General features: G+C 35.5%; 1 protein-coding gene and 1 long non-coding RNA gene across 3 annotated transcripts; both read right to left on the reverse strand.

Moving 5' to 3' along the window:
- Window positions 1-615: 615 nt before the first annotated feature.
- LOC6649070 (scoloptoxin SSD14) lies at window positions 616-18,450 on the reverse strand. Of its 2 annotated transcripts, none has more exons than XM_023178940.2 (7): window positions 18,385-18,450; window positions 4,911-5,078; window positions 4,528-4,631; window positions 3,198-3,459; window positions 2,141-2,554; window positions 1,437-2,078; window positions 616-1,362 (listed from the first exon to the last, which is right to left on the reverse strand). In XM_023178940.2, the coding sequence occupies exons 1-7, from the start codon at window positions 18,441-18,443 to the stop codon at window positions 864-866; spliced, it is 2,148 nt and encodes a 715-aa protein (XP_023034708.2). In that variant the 5' UTR covers window positions 18,444-18,450; the 3' UTR covers window positions 616-863. The 2 variants fall into 2 exon arrangements, with proteins under 2 accessions (XP_023034708.2, XP_023034709.1); XM_023178941.2 differs by lacking the exon at window positions 18,385-18,450 and adding an exon at window positions 12,023-12,296.
- Window positions 18,451-19,871: 1,421 nt separating this feature from the next.
- On the reverse strand, window positions 19,872-20,473 carry LOC124460508. Its single transcript, XR_006954418.1, has 3 exons — window positions 20,355-20,473; window positions 20,042-20,218; window positions 19,872-19,933 (listed from the first exon to the last, which is right to left on the reverse strand). It is a non-coding gene; the product is annotated as an uncharacterized LOC124460508 (long non-coding RNA).

The raw sequence follows: 20,473 nt of genomic DNA on the forward strand, positions 1-20,473 counted from the left end.
TATGACTTTAGATAAAAAGAAACGGCTAGAGCCATATTGACAAACTTTACGATACAAGGAACAAATGAAAAGCTTTAAATTAACACTAAAATATTGTTTATTTCAATTATTTTCAAATCGCATGCCTCTATTTCGTCTATTTTGACTCGCACCGTTTTGTATTGACTGAAATTCGTTCACTTAAAGTTTTTGGCAGTGAAAGTACTACTCCCACTCGATTGGAAAGACCTGCATATCGCGTGAGTCAACTTATTAGCCACTTCAGTTCTCCTGTCATAAACATTCAATAGGGCGACATGAATTTTCGTATTTGGCAGCAGAAAGTGCAATGCTCTCAAAAGTAGGCAATGAATATTGTAGTTAATGTACTCACTCGTTCCCTTGCAAGGGAAGGGAGAACCGAAAAGCAAATGTAAAAAGTTTTCTATAAAAAGGAAAATATTTATTCATTCATTATTAGTATTCGAAGACTTTTTTCGAAAAGGCTAAGGCTGGAATTTAATAGATTTTGTTTTTAAAGTTGAAAATGATTAGGAATTGTTTAGCTTGTTGCCTGGAATTGGATTTGATTTGTTTTGTTTGTGGTTTTTCTGTTTTCTGTTTTATTTTTATCAGATAGTAGTACAGACGTATGTATGTAGTAGGTAGCAATATAAATTTATATAACGTACGATATACATAATGTGTAAAAAAAGAAATACTTAGCTAGCTTAAATACTTTCACTTGCACTTGATGTTAGCGGTTTTAACTCCTGCTTCTTCTTTTCTAATCTCACTTGACGATGATGTATGTGTATGTGTTTTGTGTTTGTGTGTTAGTGTGAATATGTATGTGTGTGAGTTTGGTGTGTGTGTAAGTGCCTCTAAAAGCCCGCAACTTCGCCACGTTTACGATAATCGGCATTGGCATAAATCCCTGTTGCATTTTTCTCTATGGCACATACCACGGATGTAACTGGTGCCGATTTCTTCAACACATGCCCCCGTTTCGCAATCAACTGGAGCACTGCATCGGAGAAACCATCTGGCTGATATTCAAAGACATCTGGAAACAATTGATGATGGAAACGAGGCGCATCTATCGCTGTCTTTAGATCTTCACCGAACCAAAGGACACGTGCGATCACCAGGACAATGGCATCCACAATGCGAGTTCCACCGGCTGATCCAACGACTAGACGTATATCGCCCTCCTTGTCAGCCAATAGAACTGGTGACATTGAGGACATGGCTCTCTTATAGGGGCCAATAACATTTGCCTGCGACTGAGGTACTCCAAAATAGTTGCTCTCGACGGAGAAATCATTCATGCCACTGTTTAGAATGATACCAGTGCGAGGACCAACTAAATTGGCACCAAAACTAAAAGAAAGTGAAAGAATAATCAGTAGATTGTTCTTTAATATATAATCAACTTCATGATCTGATCTACTCACTACAAGTTCACTGAGCTAGTGACAGAAACGGCATCGCCATTGGGGGCAACTATTGACATATGGCTAGTGCCGTGACTTTCATCGTTACTGGCGAATTGTGCTCCATATTCCTGTGGCCCATCCAGCACTGAGCTGTCATTAATCATGGCTCGATGCTCGGCCCCGAATTCAACACTGTTTAGCTGACTAATCAGTTCGCGCACATCATTTGCCCGCAGATCACCCAATTCCCCGCGTCGGGCAAAGGCGAATTTCATGGCCTCTGCAATGCGATGGTATGTCCGGGCTTTGGACTCATCGTCAGCTAGATCGGCTTTGGTGAAATTATATCCCTGGAGTATGCTCAAAGCGTGAGCCACTAACGATCCACTGCTAACTGGCGGCATCACATAGAGTGTATTCTCGCCCAGATCCATTGTTATTGAGTTAACCACATCGGCTTCATAGTTTTGCAGATCACCAGCCTTCACCAGGCTGCCCATTTCTTTGAGATCCTCCAATAGCAGGCTGGCCAAAGTTCCATTGTAAAAGTCCAAGGGACCATTGTCGGCAATCAATTGATATGAGGCACAACGTTCTTTCAGTGGCTTTATCAATGTACCAGGCTTGTGGAGCGATCCAGTATCCTTATTGAAGTAATGTCTGTAACCAAAATGATAAGCCTTAATAGGAGAAATATTTTCTCCGCTACACGAACTACTCACTCAAACCCAAATTTGTCCTTGATTGTCAAGTACATTCGTTTTAAACTGTCATGCATATGAGTGGTTATTTGATAGCCTGTCTCGCATAGTTTCAATGAAGGTGCCACCAATTCACTCCATGGCAATTGACCAAATCTTTTGTGCGCCTCATGATAGCCCATCAATTCACCAGGCACTGCAATACTCAAGGGTCCATACAATGAGGCATTTGGATTTGCACTGAACATATCCTCTTCAGCCGCATATGGAGCCACCTCGCGGGCATCTATCGAATAGGCATGACGATTCTTACGCTTGTACACATTCATCAGGTTGCCACCGCCAATTCCCATGCTCTGGGGCATGATCAAGCCATTGCAAAGTAGGGCAGCAATTGCTGCATCCACGGCGCTGCCATTGCGACTGAGAATGTCACTGCAAAGAGGACATCATACAATGCAATCAATAAACTTAAATGTATCATAATCATATCCCTTAGCAAGGACTTTGTCACTCAGTTTAGAAGCAATTACAAAAATAGAAATGGCTTTTAGTTTTTCTACTCCGGTTTCTCTTTCTTTCGATAACTTATAGTTGTGCCCTTATTTTCTTTTACACCATTAACTAAGGAGGTAAAATAAAAAATGATCTAAAATTTAACATTTTTTTACATTTTTTGTTCATGGCTAGCTCTCTAAAATAGTTTAGGAAAAATATAAATCTTTGAAAACGATACAAAAGAAAATATAATAAAACGATTCGCCTGAATAGTTTCGTATACGTTTTGAAATAAAATGTTGCTTTTAAGCGTCATGGAAGGATCTTTTTTGTCGTGCCAATATATATATCATTTAGGCAAAAAGAAGTTGAAATATCATCCAATAAGCAAAATCGATGAAAACAAGAGCACAAGGGCGATCTAAATTAATAAGGACCTTGGTAAAAGATATATTAGAATACTCATCATAGAATAGAACGTTTTGACCTTTCAATTATTATGGCAATACCTATTGTATTTTCACATGGAGAATGTGAATGTGTTGGGTTGAGACATTCGTTTTTCATTTTCAGCTCTTACCTGGCTATTTGACTGCATTCCACTCTGTCAGTACAAACGGCTGCATTCTGATAGACACCCAATTTTGATTGAAATGTCACATTGGCATTGTAGCGAGCATCGAACGATGTATCTAGACCAGGCGCTGATGTGGGTAATGTGGAGGCTGCCACATTTGGTGCCAAGAGACCAGAGGCTGAGGTGGTACCATCCATTCTCAGATTGTCCATGTTGTTGCTGCTGCTGCTGCTGCTGCTGCTGTCCTCGGCATCCTGTTGCTCATCTGTTAAAGTAAATGTTTTAAGTGTGTTGCTGCTGGTATTTGTGTTGCTTGGTGTTGTTGTTGGTGTGCTTTTTGTTGTTGTTGTTGTAGTAGTTGTTGTTGTGCTAACTATAATTGATGCTGCTGTTGTTGTTGCTGCTGCTGTTGGTGCTATTGGTGCTGTGCTACTTGTTGCAATAACTGTTGCTGTTGCTGTTGTTGCTGGTGTCGTTGCTGTTGCTGTTGCTGCTGATGTTGCCGATGCGGCCAAGACTGTTGCTGTTGTCGTTGTGGCCATTGTATTGTTGTTTCTATATGGTGTTGATTTTGGCCAGTCTGCGTTGTGGTTGTTGTTGGTGCAATTGTTGTTGTTGTTTAGTGAGTTAAGGTGTAAAGTTTTTTGGGTATTTTTATTTCCCATGTCATTACTTTATTGTGCCACAAGAAGAAGAAATGATATCTAGTTGTTTTGTTTTCTCTAAATTAAATGCCGGTGCTTGGTTAAGAATGAACGAAAGGGGAAAATGATACTAGGCAAAGATGGCATGCAAACAGGAAAGCAATCAGTAAGTCATGTCAAGTCAGGGGCAACAACTACTAAGATACCTATTACTAAACTAAACTCAATAGCCATATCAATCAAATCATCTCAGTCTTATAGTTCTCCTCCCTCCTTCCCGAGCCTCATTCTGTGTTCTTTGGCTTTAATTAATTATGTAAATAATAATTATGTAGACACCTAATTATCTGACTAGTTATATATGTACATACATACATAGGATCAACTGACTGACTTTTGATGTCCCGATATATCTTTAACACACTTTTCTGCATTAGGCATTTAGCTAATATACTCTTAACCTTATCCTATGGGTACAGGGTATAGGATGATCTCAAATTTCTTAAGTGAATCGTCTTGCTGTGTGTGTTGTGATTTTGTGATGTATGTGTGTGCATGTATATCGGTTGTGTCTGTGTAATTTGGTGGAATGGTTTTTTAGTTGCCGGTGAGTGAGGTGTTAGTGATGTGATTTTTGGCTGCATTCGATATTTTACGATTTAATAAATCGAAATCAAATTGTAACTTACCGCTAAAACAGAGACTGATAATAACATAGCTGATCAAGGCAATGCCAATAAAGCAGATCAATACAATTGTGAGTTTCTTCATCCAGGCCAACATGTTGGCACGCCTGCGAAATCAAAACCAATTACTCAATTAGTAATTATTTTAGTTTAAATGTAATGTTTTTGCTTAAATCATGGAGAGATCCTTTGCATTTAGGGTACATTTTTTGATTATTAACATTTTAATTTTCAGCACTGATTTCATACTGATTCTAAAAGGGTTAAGGCTGGGCACAATTTTACTTTAAATACATATGTCACGAAAAACTATTTCATATTTATTAAGAGTTACGAATTAAATTCAATTTTTGCTTAGTTTTTGGAATAAATTTTGAAAAACTTACATTTGTTCACGACGCGCCTCTTCGACGGCTGCCGTATCCTGCATCAGTTCACCGCCATTTTTCTCTTCATCATCCAAACCGCTGGCGGATTTGAGTGGAATTTTATTCATGGCATCTTCATTATTATGGTGGACCATCTTGTGAGCATCTGATGCTCCTCCGCCAGTTCTATAAGAAAACACAGAGAGATATATGCAACAGTTAAATTTTGTGTGTTTAGGTACATATATGGGAAGTGGCGCGCACTAAAGTATGCAACAGTTTTACTTGACGTCGCCAGGACAACTGAAAGTGCGCACAATATGAAGGCACAGAACACAGAACAATCGACCGAACCGAGCGACGACTTGCTGCCGTCATCGTCATTATCATCGGTAACATCGATGTTAATGCAGGATGTGTGCTGCTTTGTGGTCGCGTGTATGTCTCCTGTGGGTGTGGGTGTGGGGGAATCGTAGTATCGCGTACCATGACAAAATAGGTCGCCAAGGAGGAGAAGGGGGCGCCATAGGAGGGCAGGCAGAACGCGTGTTATGCATTTTTTTTTTCCCCCGTCTTCCTTTCCTATGAATTTGTTTCTAATGCTGTTATTGCTACTAGCAAAAGGTATTATAATTGTGCTGGCAAAACTTTTGTAATATAAAAGCAAAAAGTTTTTTCAACCTCGACCGCACAGTCGTCTATATATAGACTAACATATAGAGGTATATATTTGATGAACTGCCAAGTAGAGAGAGAGAGCGAGAGAGAGGGAGTTATTTAAATTGTTAGCAATCTGAGCCTGGAAATTATTAGCCATTGGTTTAACTACAGTTCATGTGACTGCAAATACTCTAAAAACACAAGGGCATTGAGACTTTGGCGCACCCATATGCTAGAGTTTTCGCGTTTTTGCGCTTTCTTTTCCTACATTTATAACTGAATGTTGTGATTGTAAAAAGTGATGGTGGTGGGTTGGTGGTGGGGTAAGGGCAAGGTATGCTGGTTGGGCGTGGCGTTGGTCTGGCAAATTGGGTTAATTGCGCCTACAGTTCGTGTACTTGCAACAACAAAAACAATAACCTTAAGTGCTATAGCTCCTAACACCTTCTGACCTGACATGACCTGGACAACTATGTTATCGTTGATGTTGGACGACATCAGTGGAAACAGGGTGCGTTTGTTTAAATTGAATTGTCAATTAATTTCAAATTCATTTCGAATATGCATTAAATTTGATTTTGATAAAACATTTTTCGCCTAGTGGAATACAATATCATCAAAGATAAATGTGAAGACGCGTTAAATCTCTTAAAAATTTTTTTTCAATTTTCATCTATATTCACTTAGTTTTGATATATACAATTAATCTTGGGGCTAAGAGTAAGAGTTTATTCTAAATATACTAGATATTGATGCTTAACGATCTTTTACTGAGTTCCCTGTTTAGAAAATTTGGATTAAAAACATTTCATTTAAAGGGTAAATGTAAAATGTATTCATACATTTAGATAAAGAGATAGCTGGATACGTTGACTACAAATATCTATTATCAAAATTTCTGTGAAGATATTCAAGTCTCTGTCCGCTTTTATCTTTGGCTCTATCTATGCTACAGTTCACTTGTGGGGAAATTGCAAGGAAAATGGTGTACTATTTTAAGTAATTTTGTTTTTTAAGACTTGACGTTTTAGTTGGCGATATCTGCCCAGATCGGAGCTCCAGGTTGAAATACTGATCTGAATAGATCATCATGTGCAATCTAGAGTTTCTATTGATAGAGGGAAAGCGAGTTAGCAGGTTTATTTTGTGGCAAATTTAATTTCTTGTCTAGAATGTGGTCCAAGTACCTAAGATATTTTCCCCTCTTGGTTTAACCTGATACCTGGCAGATATATTTATCGCTTTTTCGGTTCTGTTTTTTTAGCTATTAACTTGTATTTTTCATATGTGAAAAATTAGACAATTGAAAAAAAAGCTTGCTTAAGATTCGATGAAATTTGAGAGCTCAGGTTACCGTTTGGTATTGGGATATCTCAAAATCGAATGATGTAGGATCGGAGGAAGGCATACATATGTATATCAACGTTCGAAATCATAGTCTTGCCTATATGAACTGTAAAGGAACGATTTTTCTAAATTAATTGATTGAATTCCTAATCCATACATCTGGGACACCCTGTTTAATTGCAAATTAATGTTTTTGTTGCTACTCAGAAAGCATTTGACGTTGCTGCTATTTTTGGGTCAACTGCATTTAATTTAATTTCGTTTTCGTTTTCGTTAAACGGTCGCCTGAAGAATAGCCAAGAATCACAAGCATCAGAAGCAACAATTATGAGCTATGGGGAATGCAATTTGGGTTTATAGCCAGCCCCCCCCTGCCATAAAACACAAACTAAACCAAAAAAAAAAAAACTAATGTACAATCGTTTTACCGGAAACTAATTTCGGAATGCCAAATGTAATACAGAATTCTATGGAATTTTTTAAAACCATCTTCTAATTCTCTTCAAAAGAAGAGTTGCCGATGTTTTTTGATTGATTCTGAAAGAAAAACAAATAAAATTACTTTTAAGAACTTTTAATTTGAATCAACGGAAATGTAAAAGGATTTCCGGAGGATGTTCCCACTATTTAAACAATCTAATTTTATCTTGATTTTAAGATTTTTCAACGATTGTCCGTAGAAAGTTAGTCGGTCATGTCCGGCAATGTGTGGATCACTTGTGTGTCTGGTCAGTGTCTATGGCGCATGCGCCGACTTGGCCATATTTGGATGAGACCATGAAAGACATTACATACGGATTCGAATTCGGATACGGCATCGAAATTGGTTGTTCAAAAACAATTATTCAAGAAGAAGTACGTGAGTTGTGTGGAAAATGTTAATGTTTCAATTGATAACTATACCGCAAATGGAAAAACTCTGGGTGTGGCCCAATGAAATACTTCAGTTAATTAGCTTTATCGCTTAGTCATATGTATATACATACATACATATGTATGTATGTGAGTAGTTGGCATATTTATATATGGATAGCAGTGATTCTCCATTGATGGTGCTCAATCGTTGCCCTAGACTTTCATCTCAGCCGGCAAGCTTATCGGGGGCAACTAAAATCAACTACAGCAACAACACGACTGAATTATGAAAGTTTGGAGTAGTTTTCATTGATTTAGTGTCAACTAATTATGCCATTATCAAGCACCGCCATGCTCATTGATCATAGATCATGGCTCATTGGTAATATTAAATAGGATTTTCAAGAAATTTGCATTCGATTGTTTTGTTGGGCGTTTGAGCAATTAAATCAACAATTAAAATGCATGAAAGACAAAAGCGCCAAACACAAATAAATCAAACCGAAAATTTGACTATTAGAAATTCAATTGTAGACTTTGTGATACCCTTTAGTAAAAAACTTATTTCTTAAAGACTTTTTAATATCGAATTTCCTATTTTAATTCAATTTATTCTTTGATAGTTAGATAATGTTTGGAATAGGGTATTTATATATGGAATTAAAAAAGAGGCAAGTCAAGTCAAGCCAAGTCAAAAGTTGTTGAACGGCCTTAGTCAATATGTATATGTACGTACTTACTTATACTACTTATAAATATATGTATGTATGTCTGTGGGTATTAAATGTACCCACAAAATTTCTCAAGTTTAGTGTGGAAAAACTACAGCAAATAAAAAACGAAAGAATTGAAAACACAAAAGCAACTACATGTAGATGAAAATGAAAATGAAGAAGGCGCAGACAGATCGTAAAGCCATCCAAATGTTGGTACGTATAATTTATGTATGTCTACAATTTAATTGCACGCAATACTAATGGCCAGCTTGACCCCATTGACTTAAGTCAACACTACACAGACACATATACATACATACATAAAAGATCACCTCCCATTTTTCTTATCCCCAAACTGGTCATAGCATTGTATATTTCTTAGAAAAAGTATTACGATAATTGTTGGGGAATTTTTATGTAATCTAAATTGTATAACTTAATTCATTTAACATTAATGGATTCTTGTAATAAATAAATTAGTCATTCTATATTATAAAAATATAGAATTAAGTCATTGCTTTCACTTTGACATACCCTATACCAGGCATACCGCACATTGGTTGTATTTGTGTGCCATATCTGCCCATAACTTGACTATTCTTATTCCGATTTTTATGAAATTTGATTCAGTTAAAGATATACTTAAAAACTATTGGTGTCTTAAGTTTTTTAAGTTTTCATCAACCAATTTCATACTCCAAATTAATTATCGAAAGGGTAATGGCAAGCAAGTTTGCCCAAACACCAGACATTAAGCTGTTTGAGAGTAGGTATGCCATCTATATAATGTGGCCACTTATCATTCATCTATTTGACTTGGTTTCAAATCTGTAAAAGTGCTAAAAATAGCACCTATGTATGTGTGTGTGTGTGTATGTATGTATGTAAGGAGGGATAGATGTTCGCCCATAGGTTCTTTTGGAGACAAAGATCTTGCATTGACTATACTTAGTTTAACTTAGCTCAGATCGGTTTAGCTTAGTTTAGTTTAGCTTGAATTGCGTGAGGCCCGATTCACAGGCATTTGTATTGTACCGTACATAGGAAAATATATATATATATATATGTATGAAGATACTTATTATATTAGAACATTTTGACACATTTCGCATTTTCCATTTTGTGACAGTGCAAATTGATTGCGCGCCCAAAGTTCAGGGACGTTTTTTAGCCGACAGATAAGTATTGTAGTCCATATAGATGGATAGATAGATAGATGGTTGGATGAATGGATAGACGGATGGTGTGTGTGTACATACCTAGTCTGTAGCCATATGTTATACCCAGTGTGCACAAAAGATAGACACACAGACGGGTGTTATATATGTATATACATATATATATATATAGATACTATGTATAGAGAGAATGCCTTATGATTGTTGTGCTCAAAATGTTGATTAAGTTGTCAGCAATCAGTGTGCGAGGCGGATTCCCGAAATGAAAACGAGACGCCGTTTAGCGTCGATTACAGTACTGTACTGTGGAAAGTAAATGCAACTAGGGGAACTACTAAGTGCCTGCCATTCAACCAAACATAAGATGAATAAAACAAGAGTAGAAAACAATAAAAAAAAGAAAGAAAAAAAAAAAAAAAAAACAAAAGCAAAATGTATCCGAGACCGAGATTTGAGTCAACAATTGAAGCTCAAAGGCTTGATAAAGATACATTCACATACATTGTAATCAGAGAAAGAGAAAGAGTAGGAGATAGATGAAGAGAGAGTTAGGGGACAGTGAGCCCTCAGTATTGTATGGACTTATCACTAAGGACTGGTTAATTGTCAACAGCTGCACTTCTAAAGATAATTCGCCCTGTGTGTCAAATTAGCAATAGAAAGTTCAACTCTCTCCATCAGTTGTAGAAAATACAAATTCAGCCACTAGAAGATAACAAATTTTTGTTCTTGCTCTAAAGTCACAAACTATTATCGATGTTACTATACAGTTTTTAGATTCCAAATCCCTTTTTTTGTGTATTTTAAAGTTAAATATATGATTCTTAGATGTCAAAAAATTCAATTTTTTATAAGGATCATTTGATACACAAAAAATTTTCTCATACAAATGTTAATCTTCAAACGGATCTAATACATATATTTTTCTGCTAAACAAACCAATGCTTAAGGTGATTTCGCGTTTTACTTAATTGTGATTCACAACCAGTTGTAGCTTAGAGTCAAGCCTTAAATGTGTTCCTGTTCCTTTTCACTTATTGCATATGTTTAGTTCCTACTTTAAGCTCATAGAATCATTTCTAGCATTACTTAATTGTAACTCGCAAGTACTTTTAGCATTAAACCAATATCAATATGTACAATTCTAGAGTCAAGTCTTATATTTTCCTTGTTATACTAAAATAGATTGGTATATAAATGTAAGCTCAAACTTTAAAATTGTATCAATTTTATTTTGATAACTTGCTCAATAATTTTTTTGATATTGGTCTTGACTAAGTAGAAGACAAAGCTTAAGACTTTGGGCTATTGTGGTTATAATTATACTTAAGCCGGTTCAATCTAAGTATTAATTGCATATATTAAGTACTAAACTAAGGTTTGTTGATATAGAGAGATTGAATATCAAAAAATTTGAGAAAGGCAAATAGCTGACTCTCAGTTTGGATTAACTTCATTATAGTTAAAAATCTAGTAAACTATATATATAACTTTGATATATTTTTTAAAATATCCAATTTAGAAGCAATTTTAGAGGATCCAATTTTCCTTATTGAAAAGAGAAAAGCAAATTGTTGCCTCTGCAGGAAAACATGGTCCAATTAAAAGTTAGAGCGGTCCTTGAGGAATGAAGCCTCGAACATAATGTTGAATGAAATATGAAAAACAACACATTTTTAATGACAAATTAGCTTTCACATGGATTATTCGTTTCTGTTTTCATTCCCGGCCGTATGTGTGTGTGTGTGTATTCATTGTTTTTCTTCTCTCTCTCTCTCTCTCTCTCTCTTCCTATCTTTAATATTTTCCACACACACAAAATATTTTCAATGCATCTCAACAACAAGTTTTCCCAATTTTCTGTGTCTTGGCGGCAATTTCTTTCTTATTTTTTGGCGTCTGGCATTTATTTGATGTGTCTCTTTGTCTATGTGTGTGTGTGTCTTTTTTTCCTTCTCAGTTATTTATAAATATAATAATTGCAAAATGAAACTGAAAATACTCACAAAAAAAGAAAAGAAAACAAGAAAACAAGCAAAAGAAGAGCAGAGGAAAAGCAAAGAACGAACAACTAAGCAAACGTTGTGAGTAAAGTCAAAATTTTGCTTGGCCCTAGACTTGGACTTGGACTTGTTGCTGTTGCTTGTGTTGCCAATGCCTGAAATCGCCAACGTCTCTTTTTCCTGTTACAGGTGGGCGAACCAGCAAAAACCAAAACCAAAAAAAAAAAAATAAAAGAAATATTTATATATTTTTTTTCGAGTTTCAATACGCACACGCACAGAAAATGTCTAAAAAAAAATTAAAAAAAAAAAAAAAACAGCAATCAACTAATTTTACAATATGTAGAAAAATTCATTAAGCTCGTTGTCACCTTTTTTATTTTTTGCTCTGAATATTATTTACGCGCGCGTTTTTTTTTTGCACAACCGTAATTTAGATCGTTATAGATCAGATATAGGTATATATACTATATTCTTGATATTTTATGTATGTATATGTATGTATCTATATTGATGATTATTGTGTGAGGTATAGACAATTTTTTTAGAAGAATTTTTGTTGGGCTATGTTTTAAACGTTTTGTTTTTTTCGAATTTTGATTTAGTCGCGTGTCTTGTCTGCGGCGTCGTCTGCGTCTGTTGGTCAACTGAATTAAGAATGGGACGCCGACAGAGTCAGAGGCAGCGACGGCAACATCAACGGCAACGGCAACAGCAACAGCAACAGCAACGACAACGGCAACAGCGACTGATGATAGCGACTGCGATTCGTCTAGCCCCGAGGAGTCACTTCGTTGTTGCCGTCACTGTTGCTTTTGTAAGTGTTGTTGTTATTGTCGTCGTTGTTGTTGTTGTTGTTGCTATTGTTGCTGCTGTTGCTAATGTTGCTGCAGTGCAAAAATTCTTGCTGGCGTGCGGAAATCACAAATATTGTCCCCCAAATGAATGTTAAAGGCCTTCTCCATTCATCCCATCACCCCCCTCCTGTGATTTGCGGCGGTGCGGTGCGGTAGGTGGTGAGCAATGCGGGTGGCGGTTACGTTAGACAAAAGCCATCTCTCACCATCCCACCCACTGGGCCATTAAAAGCAATTTGTTGACAGTGACACACAAAAAGTGGATACACAGAAAGTGAAGCGACAACCCATAACTGGAACACGGACAATACACAAACACACACAAACACACACACACATATACTTAAATGAGGACGGGAACAAAACTCAAAATAAGTATATTCCATTCCTAATAACATGATGTCACCGAATTGTATATACCAGAAAAAGAAAATCCCAAACAGAGACACACAAACACACACAAACAATATAAAAAGATTTCTGTAATTGTTGTCCAAAATTTCCTATCACAAATAATTTATCTGTTGAATACTTTTCGACAAGATAAACCCAAATTATTTTCTACTCAAGGATTTGAATAGAATAGAATAGAATAGACTTTTCTTCTAAACGAAATGCCATGGCGAAAGTGATATATAAATTCTATATATAAATCTTGAACCCCTTAACAATAATTTTGATTCAATCGACCATATCGTATGATAAAAATATCTCTCGATATATTATATATCTAAAATGTACATATGTATATATTTGAACAATTCAGTTTAGCCTAGTATACTTATGAATTGCATAGTCTTATATGATCTTTAACAGGTGAAAAAACAAAACAATCTGCAATCAAGTAGATGCAAAAAGTGGTTTAGATGAGGTCATTGCAATGACGTTTGATGTCTGTAAACGTTGTCATATAATCTTGAATTCGAATGGATATAAAGTCGTACATCACATCCGTTCAGTCAGTCAGTCAGTCCGATGGTTGGTCAGTTGGTCAGTCAGTCAGTCATTCAGTCAGTCGGTCGGTCTTGGTTTGGTTTGGCTTGGCTTGGTGGGCGTTCGCAGATTTCCGGTGCAGTTTCAGTTGACATTTTCCTAGCTTTGTCCGAGACTCAGTGATAAGACAACAAAAGTCAAAGAGTTTTTTTTCTTCAATTTTTTTTCTCTCTGATTTCAAGAATTGTCAGTGCAGCGACCGAAGACCACAATCAGTGCGGGCAGAGGGCGCGAGGAGACGAGGAAAGAGGAAGGCCCAAAGGGGATGTCATAGTTACTTTGTGAACTAAGCGCATTATTCGAATAGTCAGTCGATGGCGTGCCGGCAATGCTGGAAGCTAAAGTGTGCAATTTGCCAGCCACGCACATGCAAAAAAATTGAAATGTGTGTCAACAAATTGCACAAATTATCAGTAGCAACAGCACAAAAAAAAAAAAATAAAAAGGAAAAAACAGCGCTAACAATCGAGTCCGAATTCATTCAAATGAAAGCAGCTGTACTTGAAATGAATGCAAAAATGAAATGGCATAATCTAACGCTGTACAGTGGTTTGAAAACCAATGGCAACACCTGCTAAAAATTATCTTATAATACAGTTCGATGCAAAAAGGCATTTAGGACAAACTTTCGAATAAGTTCCATTAAAAAAAAAAAAGGCAACAATTTCTAAAGATATAAATTAGATTCTAAAATGTAGGCTTTAACGAAAACAGGCTAGTCTTATTTTAAGTAGAGTGAGTTCTCGATATACCTCTTCTAAGGGGATCCAGAAATTTGCTATAAATACTTTAAAGCATTTATTAGTCTTTTCAAAACACTTTAACGTACAATTAGTTATTCGTCAAGTAGAGGTGACGAATAACTTATTTCTAAATTTCACTATATTTTTCAAAGTTTTTCTATTTTTTTTTTTAGTTGTATGTATAATTGTCAATTTTGAAAACAAATTCCTTTTACCCTGTGGCAAGTTTTATGCTTTCTCGCTCGATCAACAACGTTTCGCTAAGATAATGTATTTCTAATCTTCCCTTTTTTTCAGACTGTATTCTACTCAATTTCTAACCGATTAAAAGAAGATATATATCAATTAAATTGAAATTCAACATATATTAAAATGCCTTTTAGCTCTTGAAAAAGCTTTGAAAAAATTAATTTCGATTCGGTTTTTTGTGAAAATTGGCAAAAGACTAAGTTTTCGAATTTTAATGCTGATTCAAAGACAAAATAAAGACACAAATTTTTTCAAATACTCAAAAAATTTACTAAATTAAAATTTATTACAATATTTTGTTCTTTTTTGCAATTTTTAAGAATTTTGAGTTTTTTTATTTTTTTATTTTGATAGTTAAATGAACTTTGAATTAACATTTCAGTAATCGATCGATCATACATCTCTTGACAGCGCTCTGATTCTGCCATATAGCTAGTCCGGCACTGATTTAGAACCCATAAGCACCACAGCGCCACTAGCGGCCAACCATGTACATTTGCTTTCTTTTCGCGCTTTTGATCTCCATTTTTTTTTGCTGTCTCTTAAACCACTGTGCGATGGTCAATACTTGAGAAGAGGGAGGGAGGGCGTTGCCAGTCTATGCGTAGGCGTGGCGGGGTCAAAACTGCACAATGGACTGATTATGATAGAATACAAAATCGTCTCTCGGCATATTACCTTATATTGTTATACACATTAAATTTGTATTGTATTTCAAATGGTTGGCTTTAATGCCAGATTGCCTCTCTCTGTGTGTGTGTGTGTGTGTGTTGGTGTGCGTGGGTGGGCAAATTCATTGGAGATTATTTAAACTTCACCTATTTGACAAAAATCTATGTTTCTCGCTCACTCTTGCCATATGAAAAACCAATGTAATTATATATATGTATATAAAGTTTTGTATATTTGATCTGACTGAAATTGAATAAATTGTCAAACATTTGTTTTGAAGAGTTTCAATTTCCACAAAGCTTTCTTATCTTCAGTATTTGCGATCATTACTCTCCAAACTATTGTAACAAACTGAAATCAACTAAGTAAAAGCAACTTCCATTTTCAACATTCAGTTAATAGCCAAAATGTATGTAGGTGTGTGTAGATTGATCACACACTGTGTGTGTGTGAGTGTGTGTGGGTGTTGCATTTGCAATGATGTCACATACTTAGACTGAATCTTGCAATAACTTGATGCCCTTGGCCGATCTTTTGAAAAGGAAAATTCTTAACTTTCGGTTGAACAAATTGAAGGAATTTTTCATACACAAAATAAAAAAGGAGAGCATCTGTCAGTCATGTGTAAAAGTGAGGAGATGATCGAAATGAGAGAAAGAGGGAGAGAGAGACACTTAGCATGCTCATTAATTGGCTGAGGAAACAATTTGTTTTTGTTGTATGTTTGGAGTGCTCCACTTTTGTTACGATGCGTTGCGCTTTCATGTGGCATCATCCCAAAACACCCAATCCCCCAACACTCTTTCCATTCTATCTCTTCTTTCCTAGCCCACTCACTCACTCATTTAGTTGCTCAGAAGACTCTCCATCTCTTAATCATACTGCAAACTATTTTCAGTTTGTCTGACATACATACATAGTTCTTCTTCGGCTAAGGCGGCAGGCATTTGTTTACATTTGTGCTACTTCAACTAGCACAGCGTGTGAATGCCAACTACATCCCCATACCCCATACCCCATACCCCCATACCCCACACTACCCGTACTCATTCTCACATCCTCCTTAGACCACAAGCGTTTTATGTTTGTCTTTGGCCAGTTTTCTTTGATGGATTGCTTCATGCAGGAATACTTACTTACTCACATAGGAAATGATCAAATGTGTTAAGATTTTCCTTTAAATCATTTAAATGTTGATATAAAACTATATATAAACAAAATTCCAATAGCAGAATATTAATCAAATGAGTTGCTTAATAGTGCAAATAACTTATTACACTAACATTACGAAAGAGAACTAAATTTTATAATTAATAAATGGAATTTGACATATCAATATATGAAAAGTGATTTCATTCTTAATGGTTTCCCTTCCCTTCTTGAGGCTTTACTTTTGTTATTTTTATAGTTTTTATGAGTTATGTGGCATATGAAGTAGTAAATCCTTTGTTTCTGCAAAAAAATAGGGTATATTGATTATTATCAGAAACATAGAAAAAGTCGTTATTCAGATTCTTTAGCCGGAAAAATCTTATTATAGAAACAATATTCTATTAAATTATATATTGGAAGTGTGGTTGTTTTTGGCAAACATTTTGGAAGATATAAAAAAAAAAAAACATAAAAAGGAATAAAACGTTGTTCTTTTATTCATCGTCTTTGGGCTGGCTCATAAAAATGATTGATATTGGAAAATTGATCATATTACAAAGTTTTTGATCTATCAACTTACTTATCAAAATTTGTTACGATCGATTTTGACCCAAGAAAAAAATAAGTCAATTAAGAAGTTTTAGACTAAAGTGGAGACCATGGACTTACATACTGTTTGAAAAATATTTCTAATAAAGATTAATTTGTCACAGCCTGGGGATATATTGAAATTCATATATGAATGGAGAGGTATAGAGAAAAACATTGTATGAATACACTTAAAAGCTCAAACTAGTTATTCGGTTTCAAAAGGTCTTACAACTCACATTACAGCTTCGAATGAGTTCATAGAACAAAGTATTTATTATTCGAAAAATGAATAGAATTATGTCTTGAATTTAAAAACGTTGAGTTAATGGTTTCTAACAGCTCAAAGAACAAATGAATCTAAAAAGTAAGTTGAATGGTATTCGTCTTTTTACATTGATATAAAAAAACATGTAAAATAAAATTGTCTTGTTTTCTATTATGGTATGTATTAAATAAGTGAACTACAAAACAAATGGGTAAAAATTCTCAAAGAGCTCAAAGGTCTATTGTCAATATTTAAAATTGTAGAAAATCTGTTCCGTTTGGATTGCCGGTCTTAAATTCAAGGCTTTGCATTAAAGTGTACCAAGAAAAAGAAAACGGCTAAGGCTAATCTCACAAAACTTATAAACAGAAACGATCAATCTGAGCAAATCTGTTAAAAATCGCATAAAATTAATATCAAGAAACTTCGATAGAGTCCTGCCAAGCTTTGATTAAGAGTATCCCCAACCAGATGGAAACAGTAATGGTAAATGAAGGTGGACATTAATCACATAATGAAACAAAAATAGATTTTCAGTGATTTGAAAACCAAAATAATTTAATATAACTTAGTTAATTGTACCTATTGTTTTCATCAAGTATGAAATTCTGCAATTTAATTCTTTTGTTGTAATTTTTAAATAAAATTAGTTTTCTTTTCCAAATTAATGTATTTTTATACACAAATGTTCAATAAAGAAAGGTGCATTTAAATTTTGGTGATCATGTTAATAGGAAAAAAGTTGTGCTAATCTGAAGTCAATAAAGCTAAGTTTTAAGGTATAATTATTATTTTCATTATGAGTGTATGTATATTTCCATTCATTTCCACTACAAGATTTATTTCTTTGATAATTATATGTGGCTTAAAACTAGCTATATACATCTCAGAGTTTAGACATATATCTTTTCAGCTGAGATATCAGATAATATTGAAAATAATTAAGTAGAATGATTTGTATTGGACATGGGAAAGGATATCTGTATCTAATTATGTAATTATTTCATTTACGTTAAAAGTAAACCCGAATTGTTTAGTTTACATTGAACTCTATTGCATATAAGTATATTCGTTTGACTAACAAATATATACCAGGGAATTAAGTTATGGAGCGACTTAAGAGTTATTTGCTTTATGAATATATTCATAGAGTTAATATTATGTGTATAGAGTATTAAAACTTTGGCTTGTCTTCTCATTTGGGTACTTACGACTGTAGTGCAGTAAGGTTTGTGGCTGAGGCACTAACGCCGCATGTCGTGGAATGCATTTTGCAACTTTGTTTAGTTCTTCTGTCTGTTTATGTGTGTGAGTGTTTTTTTGTTTGTTATTCTTTATTTTGCAACAGTTCTATGTAATGTAATGTAAGCACCTAGAGCAGCTGTGCTGCCTAATTCGCACAAAAAACTAATTGTTTATACAAATGTTTATATGCCAATGCACGCACGAAAACAAAACCAAAAAAAAAAAAGGAAAAGAAACTAAAATATTTCATATGAAACGCAGACAATGCGAATTTGTGAGTGTCATTCCGCAGAGCGGGTGTTGAAGATGTCCCTTGGTTGAATGAATGAATGAATGACTGAGAAGAGATGCTGCGCACGCGTTCTTTAGAAATTTCTATTGTTATAATTCGTATTCTTTTTTTTTTTTCTTTTTTGTTGAGTTGCTCAGTGCTCGCGCTTTCCCGACGTTCAATTTCTGACTGAATTTCTATTTCCGCTGAGGATGCTCACTATAAGACCACAGAGATGGAAGACGCTAACGTAGACAGAGCAGTTGGCTGCTACGCTGGCAGATGGGGGCAAGGCAATACACCCAATGCTGGCACATGTATCTAGACAGCATCATATCCACCCACGTGGCTGGCCAATTGTAGTTCTTGTTGTTGTTGTTATCTTAACATAAACATACAACACGAAATAAGAACAAAAAAATATATAAAAAATATGGAAATGCCGCCGCATTGTATAAAGGTGTCCATGTGTGTGTGTGTGTGTGTGTGTCTAGTGCATGTCATTGTGTTCCTCATACTATAACTGTTGAGACAAAAAAAAAAAAACGACTAAAAATGCCCAGCCTCTTACAACTCATAACACATGACGTATACGCAATGTAGAACGTTTAGACAATGAAACATCAAAACGGTAACGGAAATCTTATGAAAATGAAACACCTTACCTGAAAACGTAAAGCAAACATAGACTTTGACAGTATTACTTACAACCTAAGATGATATAAGATTCAGGATTCACTACTGATCTTCCCAGGATTCCATACTGAACTTCCCCTTTGCTGTTCCAACGAGCAGCACTCTCAAGCTGTCAAATCAAATTAATACCATAATTAAAGCACATTGGACATCTCTTAATGAAAGGTCCGCCTCTAAAGAGATTTATGTCTGTAAATCACCACCGTCAATTGGTTTCATTTTGATTTTTTCGGCTGTCGATGTCGAGAAGTTCTTATACAAAACCAACAAAACACAGAACAAAAATTCAACACATGTTGTTAAATTTTATAATTTTCCTATTTTGCTTTTTGTTTTTTTTTGGATTTTCTTTTGTGTTTTTTTTTCCTTTGGTGGTGTGAATGAATCACACGCACAGGAAAATATATACACATAGAGATAAAGCTAGGAGGCAAATGAGCCGAAAAACAAAAGGCAAAATTTATTTATTGAAATTGAAACGATGCCACAGATACTAATACACAAAATTGAACTGTATAGATATATGTAGATACCGCCAACGATTCACACTTGTTTTGTTTACATTCACGAAGAGAGAAAGAGAGAGAGACAAAGTGAGAGAGAGAGAGAGAGAGGTTGGAAAACCAAGAAAAGATGAAATGAAAAGTAAAACTTACGCGTGATTTGAAATATTCCAGCTGCCCCATGTAATAAAAGCCAGCGTGTTGTTGTTACCAGGAGAACTAGAGTGCGGGTAGTGGGGAAGGGTAGAAGGGGTCCCAGTGCGGATTCGGATGAGTGTGAACGGAGGCCACTTATGTACTTAAGACGAGACGCGATGCGGCACAATCCCACTTGACATTGATGAAGAAAAGAATACGAATACGAGATACATACTACATGCCAAACACTTGCAGAACACTCCCGAAACCCTCTCATAAAATTCTATCTCATAGGTTCCAGGGTAAACACCAATTCACACATACTCACAGCACCACCAGCAGCAGCAGCAGCAGCGTTAAGGAGGATAGAAAGTGTCATTGTGTTGGGGTAAAGTGACATCAGTGCTCTTTGCTTTTAGCCACTAAAATTTTCACTCATCGTCGTGG

This window comes from Drosophila willistoni, assembly GCF_018902025.1.
Source record: "Drosophila willistoni isolate 14030-0811.24 chromosome XL unlocalized genomic scaffold, UCI_dwil_1.1 Seg141, whole genome shotgun sequence".
NCBI classification, from domain to species: domain Eukaryota; kingdom Metazoa; phylum Arthropoda; class Insecta; order Diptera; family Drosophilidae; genus Drosophila; species Drosophila willistoni.